Source organism: Pristis pectinata, chromosome 3 (assembly GCF_009764475.1).
Source record: "Pristis pectinata isolate sPriPec2 chromosome 3, sPriPec2.1.pri, whole genome shotgun sequence".
Lineage (NCBI taxonomy): Eukaryota > Metazoa > Chordata > Chondrichthyes > Rhinopristiformes > Pristidae > Pristis > Pristis pectinata.
The window spans coordinates 102,503,739-102,524,155 of NC_067407.1; the positions used below are offsets into that span (position 1 = coordinate 102,503,739).

Here is a 20,417-nt window from a genome sequence, read left to right on the forward strand (position 1 = left end):
TCTCCACCAGGTGTGCACAAGAAACTGGTGGGTACATGCAATGGTATCAAGCTGCAAATAATGTTTTTCTGATATCATGTACATAACTAAGCACCTGGTTGGTGTATGCTTCATTCATTTAGGTATAAGTAGAAGGATGTGGCTTGCTTTGCTATCAGTTATCTGGTGTCCAACTAAGCCACGCCCATAAGGCCATTTTCCTTGAGGTCAGTGCCTCCCTTGACTTTCCATCATCACTGATTGCTCCCCCAACTCCACCCTGTTGTCGATGTCCTCAGTCGCCAATCTCCACATCCTCTGCACAGCACCCCATCATCTAACTGGCTTTTCTTCTGCATCTCTTGAAACAATCCTCTCATCAACACCCCTCCCCTGACTCAATGTGTAATTTCCTGCACATACTCTGACCTCTGCAATAATGGAATACTACAAGGAAAAGTCTACCTTATGTACAGTGTTATGTTGGCTGCCTGCATGATGGATTATCAAACACCTTTCAGCAACCAAAAGTCAGAGCTAAATTCACCTGCAAATTTGCCCAAGGGCCACAGTTTGCATGTCCAAGATTAACTAGATCCTTGCAACTCTTATAGATACAGCATCCATTTACTTCAGCTGTAAATTAACTAAAACTGCTGACTTAAAGACAAGACAACTTCCAATTTGCAACTTCTGCAGGAAAAGTAATTTGTGTTTTAATTACAGACTTGCCCCATTACAACAGGGTGTGCAGACTTCACCCTGCCAACAACTCTGCCACAAAAAAAAAGTAGGTAGCAAGCCAACATGATAACAAATGGGATAATAATCCCCCTTAGTATTTTTCCAGGAATGATCCCAGAGCTCAGTGGCTGGGGATTGGGGAGGGATTGTGAAAGCAGGAAATAACTCGTTTCAAAATTAAGAAGTGTGACTGTAAGATGGAATGTATGAACCTTTCATCATGATTGCAGGAAAAATTGGCTTGAAAAGCATTGTATATTTTAAAATGATGAGAGATTGAAATATGCCGGTTTTCAGACGGACCTACGTATCCTTGTGCACAAACTTCTGAAAGCTAATGTGCCGGCACAGCAAGAAGGTTTGAGTAAAAGTGTGAAGATAGCTTGCTCCTAACATTTAGGGTCCTGCTGAGAACACACCTGTTTGGTCTCCCTACTTAGGTAAGAGTACACATGTAATAGCAGGAGTGCAGTGAAGGTTCACCTGATTGATACCAGCAAAGGTGGGTTTATAAACTGAGAAGAGATTAACCATGGGGACTATGCCTTCTTGAGTTTAGAAGAATGAAAGATAGTTTTACTGAAACGTTTAAAATACTTATAGGGCTTGACAAGGAAGATACACAGGTGATATTTTCTGCAGTTGGAGTGTGCAGATATACACACCCCAGGGTGGACATGGGCGAAGGATGAATGTTTTGAAAGGCCGTGATTTTAACCTTGATTGCTGCACAGGTCGGTCTCTGTTAAAGAGTACTGGTGCTGAACACAGTCTCTTAGTGATTGAATAACCTTTGCACTCTTTTGGATCACACGTAATGAATGTTTGCTTGATTAAAACTGTTGCATAATCCATAAGAGAGGAAATGCCTTTCATGTATGAGATACAAGAGCAAATTGGCAGAAGAATAAAAAAAAGATATTCTCTTATCTCCTATTTCACCACTGGATGTTAACCTGACCTAATGGGTTAATGTGTGTACGTCACGTACCTGCTAAGGCCTTAATACGGGATCTTTCAAACAGCCGAGCAGAGCTGTTTTCATTATCCCATTCTTCTACATCCCAGCGATTGTTGACATCACTGTACTGCTGCTGAATGTCAATGTTGTCGTAGTCTGTTGCTATTGCCGTCATCCTGCTGTCCTAGCTGCCTCTCTACATGAGCTGCCTTTCACAAGAAGTTCTGGAAATCAAAGAAAATGGAATTTTAGAACACACAGCTTTATCTTTTCCTATCCTTTTAATGCAAATATACATCTTAATCGACATAATTTCCATTTTGCTCAAAAACATATCAACATTTAAATAAGACCATTACAGTCCCAGCAATAGTGAACTGGGTTATGAGGAAGGTGTGTAAAGGTGGAAGGTTCATGTGGCGCAGGAGTGGATGCAATCACCAATGCCAAAACGTCCAGCCAGATCCAAGAGCATTGCCAACAGCCAAGGAAAAAGGGAACAATTCCATTGTACATATACTTACCTTCTTCTTAAAAGTTTTGTTAATAAAAATACTAAATAGCAAATTAGAGAAGATTAGACCAGTTGTAACGTCAACTGTACACAAAATGAAGAGGACACATTTAATAATACTTGTCTAATATATTAACAAATATTATTTATAATCCTGGTCACCAACTGCTATGCATTTACCCAAATGCCTATTACTGCAACAAGAAATTTGTTCTGTTCTGCTATTGGAAGGCCTTGTTTATGAAAAAGATGGTCTTCGAGATACTGAATTCTTAACTGGACCAAGAATTGCACACATGTTGGTAAGGAGAGTGTAAAAGTAGGAAATAAAAGTAGCAGGTGTGGCAACAGCCATTGAAGGAGCTAATACAAGAACATACGAGTTAGGGGGATCAGGCCACTCGAATGTGCTCGACTATTCAATAAGATCAAAGCTATTCCACATTCTCGCCTTCCCAGTAACCTCTCACCCCCTTGTTTATGAAGAATCTATCCAAATCTGCTTCAACCACCCTTTGAATGAGTGATCCAAAGTCTCACAACTCTCAGAGGGGAAAAAAAAATCATCTCATCTCTGCCTTAAAAGGGCAATATCTTATTTATGAACCTTGGCAGGTTACTTCAGTCAAGGTCATTCTCATTCTTCTAAATTCCAGCAGATACAAGCCTTGCCTATCCTACCTTTCCTTGTGAGACAACGTGCCCATTTCAGGTATTAAGTCTAGTAAACTTTCTCTGAACTGCTGCCAAAGCATTTGCATCCTAAAATGAGACCAATATTGGTATGCAGTACTCAAGAAGTGCTCTCACCAGTGCTCTATGCAACAGTACCATAACCTCTTGTATTCGGTTCTCCTTGCAATCAATATTCTCTGAGCTTTTCTATTTACTGTACTTGCTCATTGGTCTTTGAGTATGAGAGCATTTTTTCATATTTTTATCTGTCAAAATGAACAATTTTGAACTTTCCCATGTTACACTATTTTGCCCACTGTAATCTTCTTGCTTTCTCTCTGCAACTTTTTATCCCACCTGCCTTCATGTCATTTATACAAATTGTATAAAGTTGACAACCCAATACCAATGTCTGTGGTACACCCTTCATAACATTTATCAATCAGAACAAGACCCATTTTATGCATTCTCCATTTCCTGTTCGCCAAACAATCCCTCACCTGCACCAATATGTCATCTCCCAGGCCATAAGCTTTATTTTTACCCAGTTTTCCTTGATGCAGCCCCGTATCAGGTGCTTACTGGAAATTTAAGTACAGTACATCCTTCATGGTTCTCCTTGGTGTCCTTCAGCAACAGCAGATTACTTCCTCAAAGAACCATAACGCACTTTTAAGACGATTTTCCTTTCATAGAACCACATTGACTTTGCCCAATTATATTGGAACTTTTCTACACTGTGCTGTAATATTCTTAAAACAAATCTTCTAACATTTTCCCTGTGATACATGTTAAAGCTAGCTGGCATGCAGTTTCCTGCCTTTTATCTCCTTACCTTTTTGAATACAGGGGTTACATTTGCCATTTTCCAATCTAATGGAACCTTCCCCATATTTTGGTAATTTTGTGAAATTATAAACATCAACTTCTTTTAAGACCCACGATGAAGTCCGTCAGGGTCTGGGGACTTGTCAGCCTGCAGCTCCAATAATTACTTCTATACCACTTCCCTGATGATTATAATTTTCCTCTTTTCCTATTCCCTATTTACATCTACATCTGGGATGTAACTTTTATCCATCGTAGTAAGAATGGATGCAAAATTTCTTTCTCCTTATTTCCCATTGTTAATTCTGTTAATAAAACAGTGAGAAGACATATTTAGATATTCAGGGACTTGTGTGCAAAGATTACTAAGTCATTTATTAGATTTTGGAGTAATGTTCTGAGACATACATCATGTTATGGTAAAGGCCAAGAGGTTAATCGAAAATAGAAGTGTAAAATGATCAGCCAACCGGTACAAAAATAGTATTGTGATTTGCATAAGTAAAATAATTTCTCAGGATGAAACAGTTTCTAAAATATGTATTTGATCTTAACTGAGTAGGAACCACATCATCTCAAGGACATAATTTTGGCCTCGATAAGTTATCTTAAGTACAAAGAGCTAAATATATGTTGTGTTGAAATAGCCATATTACAGCCACCAAGACATGGGGCGGCACAGTAGTGTAGCAGTTAGCGTGACGCTATTACAGCGCCAGCGATGGGGGTTCGATTCCCGTTGCTGTCTGTAAGGAGTTTGTACGTTCTCCCGTGTCTGTGTGGGTTTCCTCCAGGAGCTCCGGTTTCCTCCCACATTCCAAAGACGTACGGGTAGGTTAATTTGGGTTTAAAAAATGGGTGGCGCGGACTCGTTGGGCCGGAAGGGCCTGTTACCACGCTGTAAATAAAAATTTTTAAAAATATTGAATCTGGTCTCCAGCATCACTGACACAAAGATAAGAAAAATCTTTTATTATTTATGCTCTTTACTAACTATTTAAAAGGGAAGAAAAACCTTTAACAAAAGAAAACTTAAAATTAAATATTTTATCCTTCCTCTTACTCATAACTAACAATCTAACAAGTGCTGAGTGTTATTGAGATGAAAACCTAAAGCCTATGCTAATAAGGAATTTTAGTAATCCAGAAATAAATTGCAAAATGCTTTCAGCCAGAAAAGGTTAATGCTTGACTGCTCTATTACATGCGAGTGTTGTTTGGAGAATCAACACTGCTACATTACAGGTTCAACTACAACCTGCATGCTGCCCGTCTCTGTGCCACCACCCAACCTCTCCACTTACTTTCCTCTTCCCACACTTCCCTGCATGTGTTCTCACATTTTCTCCACTTTCTCAATTTGCCCACAAACCCACATCTCCCCGATGCCTGCTGTAACTGCTTGTTGCAATTCTCCTGTTGTTTCAGGATTCACAGGGTGTAATAGAGCTGAACAAAAAGGGCTGAGGGACAGAAGAAGCAAGGCGAGCAGTGCCAAAAAAGGTCATCAGTCTCCAGGGCCAAAATGAGCAGACATCGTGAAATTTGCCCACACAGCAGGGATGGGAGCTACACTTTTGAAACTGTTAGAACAAACCTAGCTGCAGACCCAGCAACTGACCCAAGTGAGGTACATTTTTTATTAAAGAACAGATAATTTCAACAAGACCTTTGTAGTTATTAGAACAATGCAGTGGAACTAAGCAGCTGGGAGACTAGACTCTAAGGGCATCACCTCGTGGCGAAAAGCCCACACTTCAGTTCAACAGGAAGCTGTTTACAAAGAGAAATTCCATCCCTCATTTACAGAGCTTCAATTATAATTGTTGACACGAATGCCTCACTAAAATCAGTGGACATGGATGTTTTGAATCTACCAGTCAATTGTTGACAAATATGTAGGTGTATGTTTCCTCACCCACTGCATCACATCTTCTATTCGGTTACCTTCTGACTGTTCATTACTCCTTTCTTTGGCCCCATAATCCTCATCCTCATCTGTCACTCTGAGTAGCTAATTCCTGTCTTTTTCTTGATCCATTGACTCATTTCATGCTTAGTCCTTCATTCAGGGGTGAACACTAAGAGGTACTTTGGTGCACATGTCATTTACCTCTTCCTCTCCTTTATCTGTTTCTCTCAGACTTTTTGCTTTCGGAATTCTGCAAACAACATTTACCACCGGTTTCTTTCTCTTACATATATACATAACTGCCATTACTTCTTTCCATTTTCAACAAACTAATTTGGGGTAATATATGCAATCTACACAGTGGAAGATACTAAACCTGCCAACGTGAACATAAACACTGAAAATATCCAACAACAGCACCAGAGATTAGCCACATATTAAGAGATGTACACAAAATCTATTGGATATAATGGATCCATCACCAAAAGCACAGACTACAGCTGAGTCAGGATCAAGTTCAGCTTTAGTTCCAGCAGAGGGGAGGGATAAGTGTGCAATGGATACAGCATCAAGAGAAAGGAGAAAAACTTGAGGGGGGGGGGGGGAGAGAGAGAGTGAGAGAGAGAGAGAGAGAGAGCGCGAGGGGTAGAGAGAAATAGAGGTAGCGAGAGAGAGAGAGAGGGTGGTAGCGAGAGAGAGAAAGAGAGGGGGAGAGAGAGAGAGGGAGAGAGAGAGACAGAGACAGAGAGAGGGAAAAGAGAGGGATGGGTGGGTGGAGAGGGAGGGGGAGGAGGTGGGGGAAAAGATGATCCTCCCAAAAATACTTTGCAGCCAATGAACCATCTTTGAACCATGGTCACCGTTCCAATGGAAGATACATGGCAGTCAATTTGCTCTTGGCACTCACAAACAGCATTGTGATAGTGACCACATGATTAGCTTTTACCATGGGAGAGATCTGCCTTTCTCCCTGAACTTACTGGTCACCTGGCCCTGCACCATCGGTTTGCTCCAGCATGGCCTCTGGTGCAATCTTCTGCTGGGAACCCAACTCCTTGCATTTCTCTATGGCCTACTGCAGTATAGGGGCTGGCCCTGCACACACGGGAATTGAGACCCACCCCATACTCACAGACTGTCAAAGTTGGCAGTGAGGTCATGGACATCTAGAACACAAAAGTAAATTAAACGCAAAAAAACTGTCCTGATTTAAAAACTAAATAAGTACATCCACATACTAAAAGTCAAATAAAAACCAGAGAAGTTAATTTAAATCAATAATGAAGCAGAGCCACTTAGAACCATAGAACAATACAGCAGAATACAGGCCCTTTGGCCCACCATGTTGTGCCGACCATTAAACCATGCCTAAGACTAACTAACCCCTTCCTCCCACATACCCCTGTATTTTAAGTTCCTCCATATGCTTATCTGACAATCTCTTGAACTTGACCAACGTATCAGCCTCCACCACCACCCCCCCCAGGCAGCGCATTCCATGCACCAACCACACTCTGGGTGAAAAACCTTCCTCTGATATCTCCCTTGAACTTCCCACCCATTACTTTAAAGCCATGTCCTCTTGTATTGAGCATTGGTGCGCTGGGAAAGAGGCGCTGGCCGTCCACTCTATCTATTCCTCTTAATATTTTGTATACCTCTATCATGTCTCCCTTCATCCTCCTTCTCTCCAATGAGTAAAGCCCCAGCTCCCTTAGTCTCTCCTCATAATCCATACTTTCCAATCCAGGCAGCATCCTGGTAAATCTCCTCTGCACCCTTTCCAACGCTTCCACATTCTTCCTATAATGAGGCGACCAGAACTGGACACAGTACTCCAAGTGTGGCCTAACCAGAGTTTCGTAGAGCTGCATCATTACCTTGCGGCTCTTAAACTCGATCCCACGACTTATGAAAGCTAACATCCCATAAGCTTTCTTAACTACCCTATCCACCTGTGAGGCAACTTTCAGTGATCTGTGGATATGAACCCCCAGATCCCTCTGCTCCTCCAAACTACCCAGAATCCTGCCATTAACCTTGTACTCCGCCTTGGAGTTTGTCCTTCCAAAGTGTACCACCTCACACTTCTCCAGATTGAACTCCATCTGCCACTTGTCAGCCCAGCTCTGCATCCTATCAATATCCCTCTGTAAGTTTCCACAGCCCTCCACACTATCCACAACACCACCGACCTTTGTGTCATCTGCAAACTTGCTAACCCACCCTTCCACACCCTCTTCCAAGTCATTAATAAATATCACGAGAAGTAGAAGTCCCAGAACCGATCCCTGTGGGACACCACTAGTCACAGCCCTCCAATCTGAATGCACTCCCTCCACCACAACCCTCTGCTTTCTACAGGCAAGCCAATTCTGAATCCACACGGCCAAGCCTCCCTGGATCCCTTGCCCTTTGACCTTCTGAAGAAGCCTACCATGCGGAACCTTGTCAAACACCTTACTAACATCCAAGTAGACCACATCTACTGCACTACCCTCATCAATCTTCCTGGTCACCTTCTCAAAGAACCCTATCAGGCTTGTGAGGCAAGATCATCCCTTCACAAAGCCATGCTGGCTGTCCCTAATCAGTCCATGATTCTCTAAATGCTCACAGATCCTATCTCTTAGAATCCTTTCTAACAGCTTGCCCACCACAGACGCAAGGCTCACTGGTCTGTAATTCCCTGGACTATCCCTACTACCTTTTTTTTCCAGGAGCCACTCTTTCCTCTTTAACCTGGTGCACTCTTTGTCAATAAATTCCCCAGCCAGAGAACTGGAGGCCTTCAGAAAATGCACTGCCCCACCACACTCCATGAAAAGTCTACAGGGTGAGCTGCAGGGTGAAGGGTAGGGAAAAACATGCCTCCACTGACTTTGGCCAACACCGGCAGTGGAAACCAGGGATAATTCCCAAAATCAGTGCTGGTCTTGGAATACCAGTCCCAATTCTGAACTGAGGGATAAACACTGGCCAGGACACCAGGGTTAATTCTACAGCAGCTCTTCTAAGTGCTAGTGCTTATTTACGCCCATCATGAAAGTAAACCAGCATTAACTTAAGACTTTAACCATAAATCAGCACCTCTTACTATACAGTACTCACTCAGCACCGCACTGAAGTGTCGGTCTGAATTTCTGTGCTCAGTTCTCAAGTGTCACTTGAACTTGTAGCCCTCTCAGTCAAGATATGGAAGTGCTATTTACTGAGTAATAGGTGAAAACTGCTGCCAATTGTTATAAAACAGTTCTACAAGAAAGTTTAATTACGCAAAGGTGAAATATGCAATTATAACGTCAGCCTAAATCTTTGGGCTCAAGTTTCTGAAGTGGGACTTCAATCTACAAACTCACAACTCAGGTATCGAGAGCGTTATTAGGTGAGTAAAGGTTGCTGTGATAAGGCAATCAATTTTTTTTGCTACAACCGAAGTTTGTTTTTCTGTTTTCTTGCATTTTGTTTCTTCAACTTTGCATTTTATTTGCTTCTCCTAAATAAATTGAATGATGAATTGTACTTTGACGTTTTGACCACTAAGTGGCACTGCAGCCCACATCAGTGACAGTTAACAGGCCCATATTTAAAATTTGTCTCTGAAGGTCCAACCATTAACAGAGACTATAATATAAAATCCAAACGTCCAACATTTAAATAAATGAGTTCATACAAATGGTTTCATTTTTTATTACAACCTTCATGATTACATGTGCTATTGGATGCAAGGTTGGTTCAGAAGATTTTGGGTACATACACAGGCAATTAAAAAAAGGGTTTTATCTTTTACTCTCACAAATACAAAAAAAGTCCTTGGAAAATAAATTACTTTTCAATTATCCTTCAGTGTCTTACTTTTCCAAATAGGTAAATTTCAACACTGGAACTGCAACAACTTCAATAATATTCTACAATCAAAAAGTCCCTTGTCCTTCGATCTTCACTCAGCTCCATCATTATGCATCCTTCGCAACTGCAGCAATCTGTTTTATAAATATACGGACTGGATTCATTGCGCAGGAATAATGCAGCTTCTTCAAACTGACTTTCAGCTTGACCTTACTAGCACACATCTATACTTAGTTTTCAGCTACAGTCCCAATGGTATCAACCCACATTCATATTGGCTCACTGTCTGCAATTTTTTTTAATTAATAAGCATCACTTCACAATCATGCATGGGCTTAGAGATCCCAGAAAACAAGGTAGCCACTTAAACATCAGAATTTATGACATTCTCAGAACAAAATAGAACAGAGGAATAAAGTGTTTAAGGATACAAAGTATAACAGACAGCAAACTGGATTTTTTTTTTACAGTTATGTGTAAATTCAAAGTTACATAGATGCACACAGCCAAAATAATTTTTAATAGGTTACAAAATAGTTTTGTTCATGAGCAACTCTCTCTATGGCTTCATTCCTCTCTTTTTCTGTAATTTCTTTTATTCCTACAAACTTCCAAGATGTGTGCATTCGTCCAAGCCTGGCCCTTTGCACACTAATGATTTTATGGCTCCACTGCTAGTGGCTTTGCCTACACCCACCTATTTCCAAGATGATGGAATTCTCTCCCCTAGCCTCTCCTCCTCTTTCTCCGCCTTTCAAACATACACTAAGATCTCCCTCTCAACTGATTTTATTGGTCGCTTGTCTTAATAGCATCATGTAGACCAGGAGTAAATGCTGTGAAGCATGAGAATCAGATTTATTATTACTGACTTATGATGTGAAGTTTGTTGTTTTGCGGTAGCAGTACAGTAATGATCTTACAGACGTAAAATCATTATAAAATAAATAAATTGTAGCTGTAGCAGAAAAGAAAATGCAGAGACGTGGAGGCTGGACCAGGGCACACTTTACTGACTGAAACAAAGCGCGCGCGCTCCAAAAAGGTCCTGCGAGCCTCTCCGGTGGAAGTGATGTGAGGTCCCTGCCGGAAGGCCCGCCCCGCGGTTAATCTACTTCGTGCTCCCACGCAGGTGCCTGCGGCCACCGATGGCGGTTTGAGTTCTGTGGGTCCGGGCCGCTACACCTCCCCCGCCCCCCCCCCCCCCACAGAATCGCCCATCGGGGACGCGGGACCCCCAGTCTGTGTGTCCCTCTTGGGTGGCCTGCCCCACCGGCGCAGCAAGGGCACCTTCACGGGCTGCCCGATGGCCAAATGCACCGGTTTGAGGCGGTCCACTGTGAAGGTCTCCTCGCGGCCCCCCACCTCCACGACACACATAGATCCATTGTGCCAGATCACCTTGAAGGGTCCTTCGTACGGCCACTGCAGAGGTGACTTGTGCATGCCCCTGTGAATGAAAACGTACTCACAATCCCAGAGATCCCTAGGGACAAAGGATGGTGTAGTGCCATGTCTGGAGGTCGGAACCGGTGCCAGACTCCCCACCTTGTCCCGTAGCTTCGTCAGCACTTCCGCCGGCGTCCCTGCTGGACCTTGGACCTCCGGCACAAACTTGCCCAGGACCGTCAGGGGGGTGCCGTAAACCAACTCCGCCGAGGTGCCCAGGTCCTCCTTGGGGGCTGTGTGGATGCCCAGTAGAACCCAGGGAAGCTCATCTGTCCAGTTGGGCCCTCTGAGGCGCGCCATCAGGGCTGACTTGAGGTGCCTGTGGAACTGCTCGACCAAGCCGTTGGCCTGTGGGTGGTACGCTGCGGTATGGTGTAGCCGGGTGCCCAGGAGCTGCGCCAGTGCTGTCCACAACCCTGACGTGAACTGTGCCCCTCTGTCAGAGGTGATGTCTGCTGTAAGTCCGAACCTGGCAATCCACTTGCGATGAGCGTCCTAGCGCTGGACTCAGTGGACATGTCCGCTAGCGGCACGGCCTCCAGCTTTCTGGTGAACCTGTCGACCATGGTAAAGATATACCTGGCACCCCGGGAGACGGGCAGGGGGCCGATGATGTCCACGTGGATGTGCGGAAACCTGCCAAGCGTCGGTTGGAACTGCTGGAGGGGAGCCTTTACAAGCCGCTGGACCTTGGCGGTCTGGCAGGGTACGCAGGTCCTAGCCCAGTGTCTGACCTGCTTGCGCAGACTGTGCCAAACAAATTTGTCTGATACCAATTTGATGGACGCCCAGATAGACGGGTGGGCCAGGCCGTGTAGCATGTCGAACACCCGTCGCCTCCATGCTGCTGGTACCACGGGCCGAGGTCTGCCAGTTGACGTGCCGCACAGGAGCCGAACCGCTGTTGGGCCAACGGGGACGGCGGTGCAATAGGCCAGGATCTCGGTGTTCGCTTGTTGTGCCTGCACCAGCGCCATGTAGTCAATCCCTGGGGCTGAGGTGGTCACTGAGTGGATGTGGGGATGAGACAGTGTGTCGGCGACCACGTTGTTCTTCCACGCGATGTGGCAGATGTCGGTGCTGAACTCCGAGATAAACAAGAGGTGCCTCTGCTGCCGAGCTGACCATGGGTCTGATACCTTTGCAAGGGTGAAAGTGAGGGGCTTGTGGTCTGTATACACGGTGAAATCCCTTCCTTCGAGGAAATACCGGAAGTGCTGGATAGCTAGGTAGAGCACTAGCAACTCCCTGTCGAAAGCGCTGTACTTCACCTCCGGTGGTCGCAGGTGTCGGCTAAAAAAGGCGAGCAGTCGCCACTGGCTCTCGACGAGCTGCTCCAGGACTCCGCCATCCGCCATGTTGGAAGCGTCGACTGTGAGCGCCATGGGTACATCGAATCTCGGGTGTACTAGGAGGGCTGCCTTCGCCAACACCTCTTTTGTCTGCTCAAAGGCTTCCGTGGACTCTGCGTCCCATTCCACCTCCTTGGCCTTGCTGGCCATCAGACTGAACAAGGGTCTCATGATGCGCACCGCCGCCGGCACGAACCGGTGGTAGAAATTCACCATCCCCACGAACTCTTGCAGGCCCTTGACCGTGCTGGGTTTGGGGAACTGGCAGATGGCCTGGACCTTGTCCAGCAGAGGGGTGGCTCCATGCTGGTTGACCCTGCGGCCCAAGAAGTCGATTTCTGTCAGCCCGAACTGGCACTTCGCCGGGTTGATTGCCAGTCCCTGGTTGCTCAGGCACTGGCAGAGCTGCCGCAAACGTGCCACGTGCTCTTTGCGTGACTTGCTAGCCAATGTCGTCTAGGTAGATGAAGATGAAATCCAGGCCTCGCCCAACCGAGTCCATTAGCCTCTGGAAAGTCTGAGCGGCGTTCTTGAGGCCGAAGGGCATCCTTAGGAATTCAAACAGCCCGAAAGGGGTGATAAGGGCTGTCTTGGGTACATCGTTGGGGTGCACGGGGATCTGGTGGTAACCCTGGACCAGGTCAATTTTTGAAAAGATGGTAGCCCCATGGAGGTTGGCCATGAAATCCTGGATGTGAGGCACCGGGTATCTGTCAGTGGTTGTGGCATCGTTGAGTCTCCTGTAGTCCCCGCAGGGCCTCCAACCTCCTGTGAACTTGGGCACCATGTGCAGCGGAGATACCCGAGGGCTGTCCGAGCGGCGGATGATCCCCATCTCCTCCACTTTCCGGAACTCCTCCTTGGTGAGGTGGAGCTTGTCGGATGGAAGCATACGGGCCCGGGCGTGCAGCGGTGGTCCTTGCATGGGAATGTGGTGCTGCACGCCGTGCTTGAGACCGGTAGTGGAGAACTGTGGGGTGATGATGGAGGGGAAATCCACCAGCACCCTGGTGAACTTGTCATCTGAGAGTGTGATGGAGTCCAGGTGGAGGGCCAGGAACTGGGCTTCCCCGAGCTGGAAGGTTTGGAAAGTCTCAGCGTGGACCAAACGCCGGCCTTTCAGGTCAACCAGAAGACAGTTGGCCCGTAGGAAATCTGCCCCTAGTAATGGCCGTGACACCGCTGCTACCATGAAGGTCCAGGTAAAACAGCTAGGGCCGAAAAGCAGCAGTATGGTACGCAAACCATACGTCCGGATGGCGGTGCCGTTCGCAGTAGTGAGGTCAGGGCCTGGGGCCGCGGTACGGGTGTCCATGTTTGAGGGGGAGAAGGACGCTGATCTCGGCCCCGGTGTCCACCAGGAAACGTCGCCCAGAGTGTCGGTCCCAGAGGAACAGGAGGCTGTCGCGATGGCCAGCTGTCGAAGCCACTAGCGACGACCAGCCCCACTGTTTCCCGGGAAGGCACACGGCGGACGGCAGCGGAGCGCGTTTGACCCCCACCTCTGATGGTAAAAGCACCATTGGTCCGAACCCTCCTCTTTGTCCCCCGTGGGTCTCAGCGGTTTCGGTTGTGGGGTCTTGGCCTTAGGCTGCGCGGTCGTGGTTAGGCAGATGGAAGCTGCTCCCTGCTGCTTACTCTGCCACAAAATGTCCGCCCTGGCCGCGAGGCTGCATGGGTCGCTGAAATCTTCCCCTGTAAGGAGGAGGCGAATGTCCTCTGGCAGTTGCTCAAGGAACAGCTGCTCAAATAGGAGGCAGGGCTTATGGCCATCCATGAGCGTCAGCATGTCGTCCATCAACTCGGATGGCTTGCGGTCGCCCAGGCTGTCCATGTGCAGAAGCCATGCGGCTCGTTCGCGGCGGCAGAGTCTGAAAGTGTGGAGGAGGAGTGCCTTGATCTTAGTGTACCTGTCCTCCGTAGGTGGATGGTGCAGGAAGTCAATGATCCAGACTGCCATGTCCTGGTCGAGCACGCTGACCACGTAGTAGTACCGCGTGGCATCAGCTGTAATGCCTCGGATACTGAACTGGGCCTCAGCCTGCTCGAACCAAACCTGGGGCTGAGCGGCCCAGAAAGTCGGGAGCTTGAGCGAGACTGCGTTGTGTGAGTCGTTGGGATTCATGTCGCGGGTTCCAGATGTCGTCTGGGAGTGTCGGGGTCACCAAATGTAGCCGTACGCAGCGTGTGGCAGAAAAGAAAACGCAGCGACGTGGAGGCTGGACCAGAGCACACTTTACTGACTGAAACAAAGCGCGCGCGCTCGCAGAAGGGCCCGAGAGCATGTCCGGCGGAAGTGATGTGAGGTCCCTGCCGGAAGGCCCACCCCGCGGTTAGTCTACGTCGCGCTCCCGCGCATGCGCCCGCTGATGGCGGTTCGAGTTCTGCGGGTCCGGGCCACTACAAAATAGTGTGAAAAAAGGTATAATGAGGTAGCGTTCATGGATCATTCAGTAATCTGATGGCAGAGGGGAAGAAGCTGTTTCTGAAATGTTGAGTGTGGGTCTTCAGGCTCCTGTACCTCCTCCCTGATGGTAGTAACGAGAAGAGGGCATGTCCCAGATGGTGAGGGTCCTTAATGATGGATGCCATCTCCTCGAGGCACCGCCTCTTGAAGATGTCCTCGATAGTGGAGAGGGTTGTGCCTGTGATGGAGCTGGCTGAGTCTACAATCCTCTGCAGTCTCTTATGATTCTGTGCATTGGAGCCTCCATACCAGGCTGTGATGCAACCAGTCAGAATGCTCTGCCGTTCATCTACAGAAATTTGCAAGAGTCTTTGGTGACAGAACAAATCTCCTCAAACTCCTAATGAGGTAGAGCTGCTGGCATAGAAGATGCTTTGCAATATTAAAGTTGCTTTGAAGAGACTATTTTTTCATCTGATCATTGCTTTTAGAATGGTGTTCCATTGGATGCTTTCAGATCTCAGTTTTGCAGATCATCCTTCAATACTAATAAATTATTCATAAAATGGCAGCTATTTGGAACATTCATAGTTTCATATTTTATGAGTCAGAGCCTTACAGCACAGAAACAGGCCCCTCAGCCCACTGAGTCTGCACTGAACATTATGTACCTATCTACTCCAAACCTACACTTATCCCATTTTATTCTTTGCACATCCTATCAATTCACCCCAGATTCTACTGCTCACCCACACACTCAGGGCAATTTACAGTGGCCAACTCTGGAGCAGCGGAGGCTGAGGGGAGACAGGATAGATTATGAGAGGCATAGATCGAGTAGACTGCTGGCATTTTTTTTCCTCAGGGTCAAACTGTCTAATACTGGAGGGCACGCATTTAAGTTGAGAGGGAGTAAGTTCAAAGGTGATGTACAGGGCAAGTTTTTTTTAAAAACAGGAAGTGGTGGGTGCTTGGAGTGCGCTGCCAGTGGTGGTGGTGGTGGTGGAGGCAGATACAATAGAGGTGTTTAAGAGGCACTTAGATAGGCACTTGAATGTGCAGAGAATGGAGGGATATGGACATCGTGTAGGCAGAAGGGATTAGTTTGGTTAAGCATTTAATTACTAGTTTAATTAGTTCGGCACAAAATCGTGGGCTGAAGGGCCTGTTCCTGTGCTGTACTGTTCTATTCTATTCTATTCTATTCTATTCTATTCTATTCTATTCTAAATAACCTACCATTGTTGTTGGTAGAATCTCAGATGGTGATGAGGAGGTGTACAGGAGTGAAATAGATTGGCTGGTTGAGTGGTGTTGCAACAACAACCTCGCACTCAACATCAGCAAGACCAAGGAACTGATTGTGGACTTCAGGAAGGGGAAGTTGGGAGAACACACACCAGTCTTCATTGAGGGGTCAGCAGTGGAAAGGGTGAGCAGCTTCAAGTTCCTGGGCATCAACGTCTCAGAGCATCTATCCTGGGCCCATCACACTGATGCAATCACAAAGGCGGCACACCAGCGGCTCCTCTTCATTAGCAGTTTGAGCAGATTTGGTACATCACCAAAGGCTCTTACAAATTTCTATAGATATATGATGGAGAGCATGCTAGCTGGCCGCATCACAGCCTGTTGGAGCCTCCAATGCCCAGGATCACAAGAGGTTGCAGAGGGTTATAAACTCAGCCAAATCCATCACAGGCACAACCCTCACCTCCATTGAGGGGATCTTCAAGAGGCGATGCCTCAAGAAGGCGGCATCTATCAATAAGGACCCTCAGCATCCAGGACATGACCTCTTCTCGATACTACCATTGGGAAGGTGGTACAGGGGTCTGAAGACCCAAACTCATCACCTTCCCCCCTGCCATCAGATTTCTGAACGATCTATCAACCCATGAACATTACCTCATTTTTTTTGCACTATTTTTGTCATTTATAGATTTTTATGTCTTTGCACTGTACTGCCGCTGCAAAACAACAAATTTCACATCATATGTCAGTGATGATAAATCTGATTCTGATACCTGCCCACAGGTCTTCAGAGTGTTGGAGGAAATTGAAGCACTGGCAGGAAACTCACACAGGAAGGACGTGCTAACTCCACACAGACAGCACCCTAGCTTAGGAGTGAATCCAGGTAGTTGGTGCTGTGAGGCAACAGCTCTGCTAGCTGTGCCACGGTGCTGCCCTACTGTGGATTTCCTTTGGCTATCCAGATCATGTTCCTCTTCTATGTGAATAATGGATGGAATCAATCTCCACATCCCACAACAACAACCTCCTGAAGGAAATCCACGTGTCGAGCAGCATCTGTGGAAGGAATTGTCCTGATGCAGGGTTTTGACCTGAAACATTGACAATTCCTTTCCTCCTACAGATACTGCTCAACCCACTGAGTTCCTCGAGCAGATTGTTTGCTGTTCAGGATTACCACATCTGCAGTCTCTTGCGTCTCCATTACACATCCCCCAACCATTTCCTGATTTTCATTTGCAGTATTACCACCAGCTGGTCCAAGTAACCCAGATTGCAAGTGATGTTCTTAATAATTGTAAAATGTTGTAATGCCTCTTCTGTAGCCCTTACTATTTTGTCACCTTTTCTTTGTCCTGTGTACCTCTTTCCAGCACCAGATCCATATATTTTATTCCATTCCTCTTCTATGGCTGATTTTCTTTGACAAGTATAGATCTTACCCATCATGGATATAAATGTTTTTTGGAATACATTTAAGTTTTTTTTCTGAACACCTTATTACACCCACTGAGCTATCACCACATCACTCAAGAACTAATCTGCCCAGTTTACTGTGCACAATCTGTTTCTAATCGCAAGAAAGGTTAGAAGTCTCCAGAAGGTTATAAGTAGGATGTTCATAGATAATAGCTTGTCTAGTTCCATTCACAAATTCCTTGGATCATGAAAAGGCTTGCTCCCACATGCAGTAAGACCTGGAAAACCTTCAGGTTCAAGTTTGTTAATGGTTAGTAATATTCAACCCATGCAAGTCTGAGCAATTTCCATCTCCAGGAAGAGATAATTTAACCGTCCCTTCTCAAATTTCAGCTGAATTGCATCTAAAATGGCCCTCCAATGTATCTGGAGTTGGGTGTGGGAGGGGGAGAGGGGGAGTGCCATTACCCAGAATTCTCCTGGCTTCCAAAAGTCTTTCCACTTCGTTCAAGGCAAAAGTCAGGAGTATGAAGGAAAACATTCCAACTGCTTGGATGTGCAGGTTGAAACACATTGAAGCATCTGGACATGGTCATGGATTGAAAACTGCACCCCATCCACCACACTGAACATTCCCTTTCTCCCACAGATCAATTGCTGTGTGCACCACCCACAATATCATCAGGGCTCCCACACCTTACAGCTGTAGCATTTAGAAGAACAAGGGCAGCACATCCATTGTAAGTTTTCTCAATGTTCACACAAGCCTCAAGTTAGCTACTGTCCTGGCCTGGAAATATATTAACGAACAATGGGTTAATATCTTTGAATTTCCAACCCAGCTGCACTGTAGAAATATCTTTACCGCAGATCGGCCATGTTTCCAGAACATTGCTCACCATCATCCTCGAGGGCAGGTAGGGACAGGCATTAAATGCTACACTGTACTGCAATGCTGACATCTTACAAGATATTCAGCCCAGTCACTACATTTATGCACAATTCCTTTAACTAATTTTCTGACTTTAATGCAAGGGGAAGAATACAAAAATTGTTGAAATTGGTTTATTATCGTCACATGTATCGAGGTACAGTGAAAAACTTGTCTTGCTTACCGTTCATACAGATCAATTCATTGCACAGTGTACTGACGTAGTTAGTACAAGGTAAATCTCTACACTGGGGGCATATCAAAAAATCTTTTCTCCAAAAAAGTATATATTTTTGCACTCTAACTCAGGTAAACAACTAGTGGGATAAAATTCATTTAATGAAAACTTGAATCCTCTGCTAACAGATGGACAGAATAAATGCCTTTAAGATTTCTGAAGCTTCCTGTAATGCAGAAGGCTTCCTGTGGTTTCAGTACACTGCCACCCCCACGCCACTTTTGATATTCACTAACACGATTAAAGTCTAAAATTCTGACTGATATTGAATTAGTAGACAAATAGGATTATCGTCACCATATCAACATTTATGAAAAGGCAAGTACCAAAATTAAAGATATTTTGAACACTTTTTTTTCCCTGCACACACATGAAGAGGAATAATTTCTGTTCCAAAGACAAAAAAACGCTTCAGAAATAACTGCTGCTAACATAAATACAATCGATGATTTACTATAATTTCACATAGTGGGCAATGCATCAAAAAATGTGATATTACTATTCTGTACTGAGCTTCATCAGCTGATATGACTTTGCAGCACTGCAGGACAGAAGGTTCTGGAAAGCTGTCATTTTACTGCTTTTCCTTGCAGACACAATGCTCTCTGGGCGCATGTCCTGTGGTGACATCATTACTCATGGGTCCAATGGTGCCAAGACAGTCTTCAAAAAAAGCTGGTTTCTTTCACCTTGCTGATGCAATTCACTACATCATTAGTACGACAGGCCACTCAGCAGGTTAGCTTTTTTCTTATATCGTGGCTTATTTCTGTGTCCGATTTGGGAAGCTTTTCAAATTATAAGTTCGCCATCAGATATCAATTTAACATTTTAATAATTAGCAAAAAAGTTAAAGGAGCAGTTTGAGGAAAAATATCCCAACTCCTATGGAAAGATGCACCACAAAACATACTCCAAAATGAACCAATTTTAAATTAAGCTTGAATTTCAACTGTTGAAGAGAATCCTTTAAAAGTTAACACACAATTTACATTAAGCAGTTGTTGTGCGGGAAAGGGGTGGGGAAGTTATTTTCTGCTGACAGACCTGCTCTCAGGCCTTTCCTTCTCTCCAGCTGCCTGCCACAGCAGTTCTGTGGCTTTGTCAGTTCATTTACCTTTCTCTATGCAGCAACTTCTGGCCTGCAGGCAGCATTGTTCTTCAAACTGTATACTGATAACCAGATACAGAGGTTTGCAACCAACTCCTTAATATGTCAATCGAAGTCAACATGTTCTTTAAAAAAATTCTATCTTACATTAGTTTACTTCACAGTTTCCTTGAATCAGAACCTTACTGTAATAAACCAATGATGTTTTGCAACTTTTTTTTCAGACTAGACGATGGTGTAGCCCAGGGGAGAGTGCTGGGATACTGCTTTTTTTATGCCTATTAGTGAGGAGGATTGCATCAGGATGCAAGAAGACATAAATGGTGCACAGAATGGGCAGACAAGAGGCAGGTGAAATCTAACAGAGAGATGTGCAAGGTGATGGATTTTGGCAGAAAGAACAAGGAAGAACATTACACACTGAATGGCACAGTTTTCAAGGGTGGGCAGGAACAAAGGAACCTGTGCCAATGTTTGCAAATCCTTCAGAGTGGAAGGGCGTGTTAAGAGAGTGGTGAGAAAAGTGATTGAGATCTTGGAATTCCTATATGGAGGCAAATGAGTACAAACTACATTGAATCTCAGGTTACACCATAAATTAAGTATTATACCCAATTCTGGGCACCTCACTTAAGAATGGATGTGAAGACCTTCGAGAAGATGCAATAAAAATTTACTGGAAAGGTTCCAGAAATGAGGGATTTCAGCTACAAAACTGAAAAGAACTATCAAGAGTGTTGCACAAAATTATGTGAGGTTTAGATAGGATAAAAGCTGATCCCTTTAAGCAT

At 45.3% G+C, this 20,417-nt stretch overlaps 1 protein-coding gene across 1 annotated transcript in view; it reads right to left on the reverse strand.

The window, feature by feature from the left end:
• The window catches only part of LOC127567999 (spectrin beta chain, non-erythrocytic 1-like), a 211,368-nt gene that overhangs the window by 138,440 nt on the left and 52,511 nt on the right, over window positions 1-20,417 (reverse strand). The window contains 1 exon segment of the mRNA XM_052011244.1: window positions 1,715-1,908. Coding sequence (XP_051867204.1) covers window positions 1,715-1,859 — 145 coding nt within the window. The 5' untranslated portion in view covers window positions 1,860-1,908.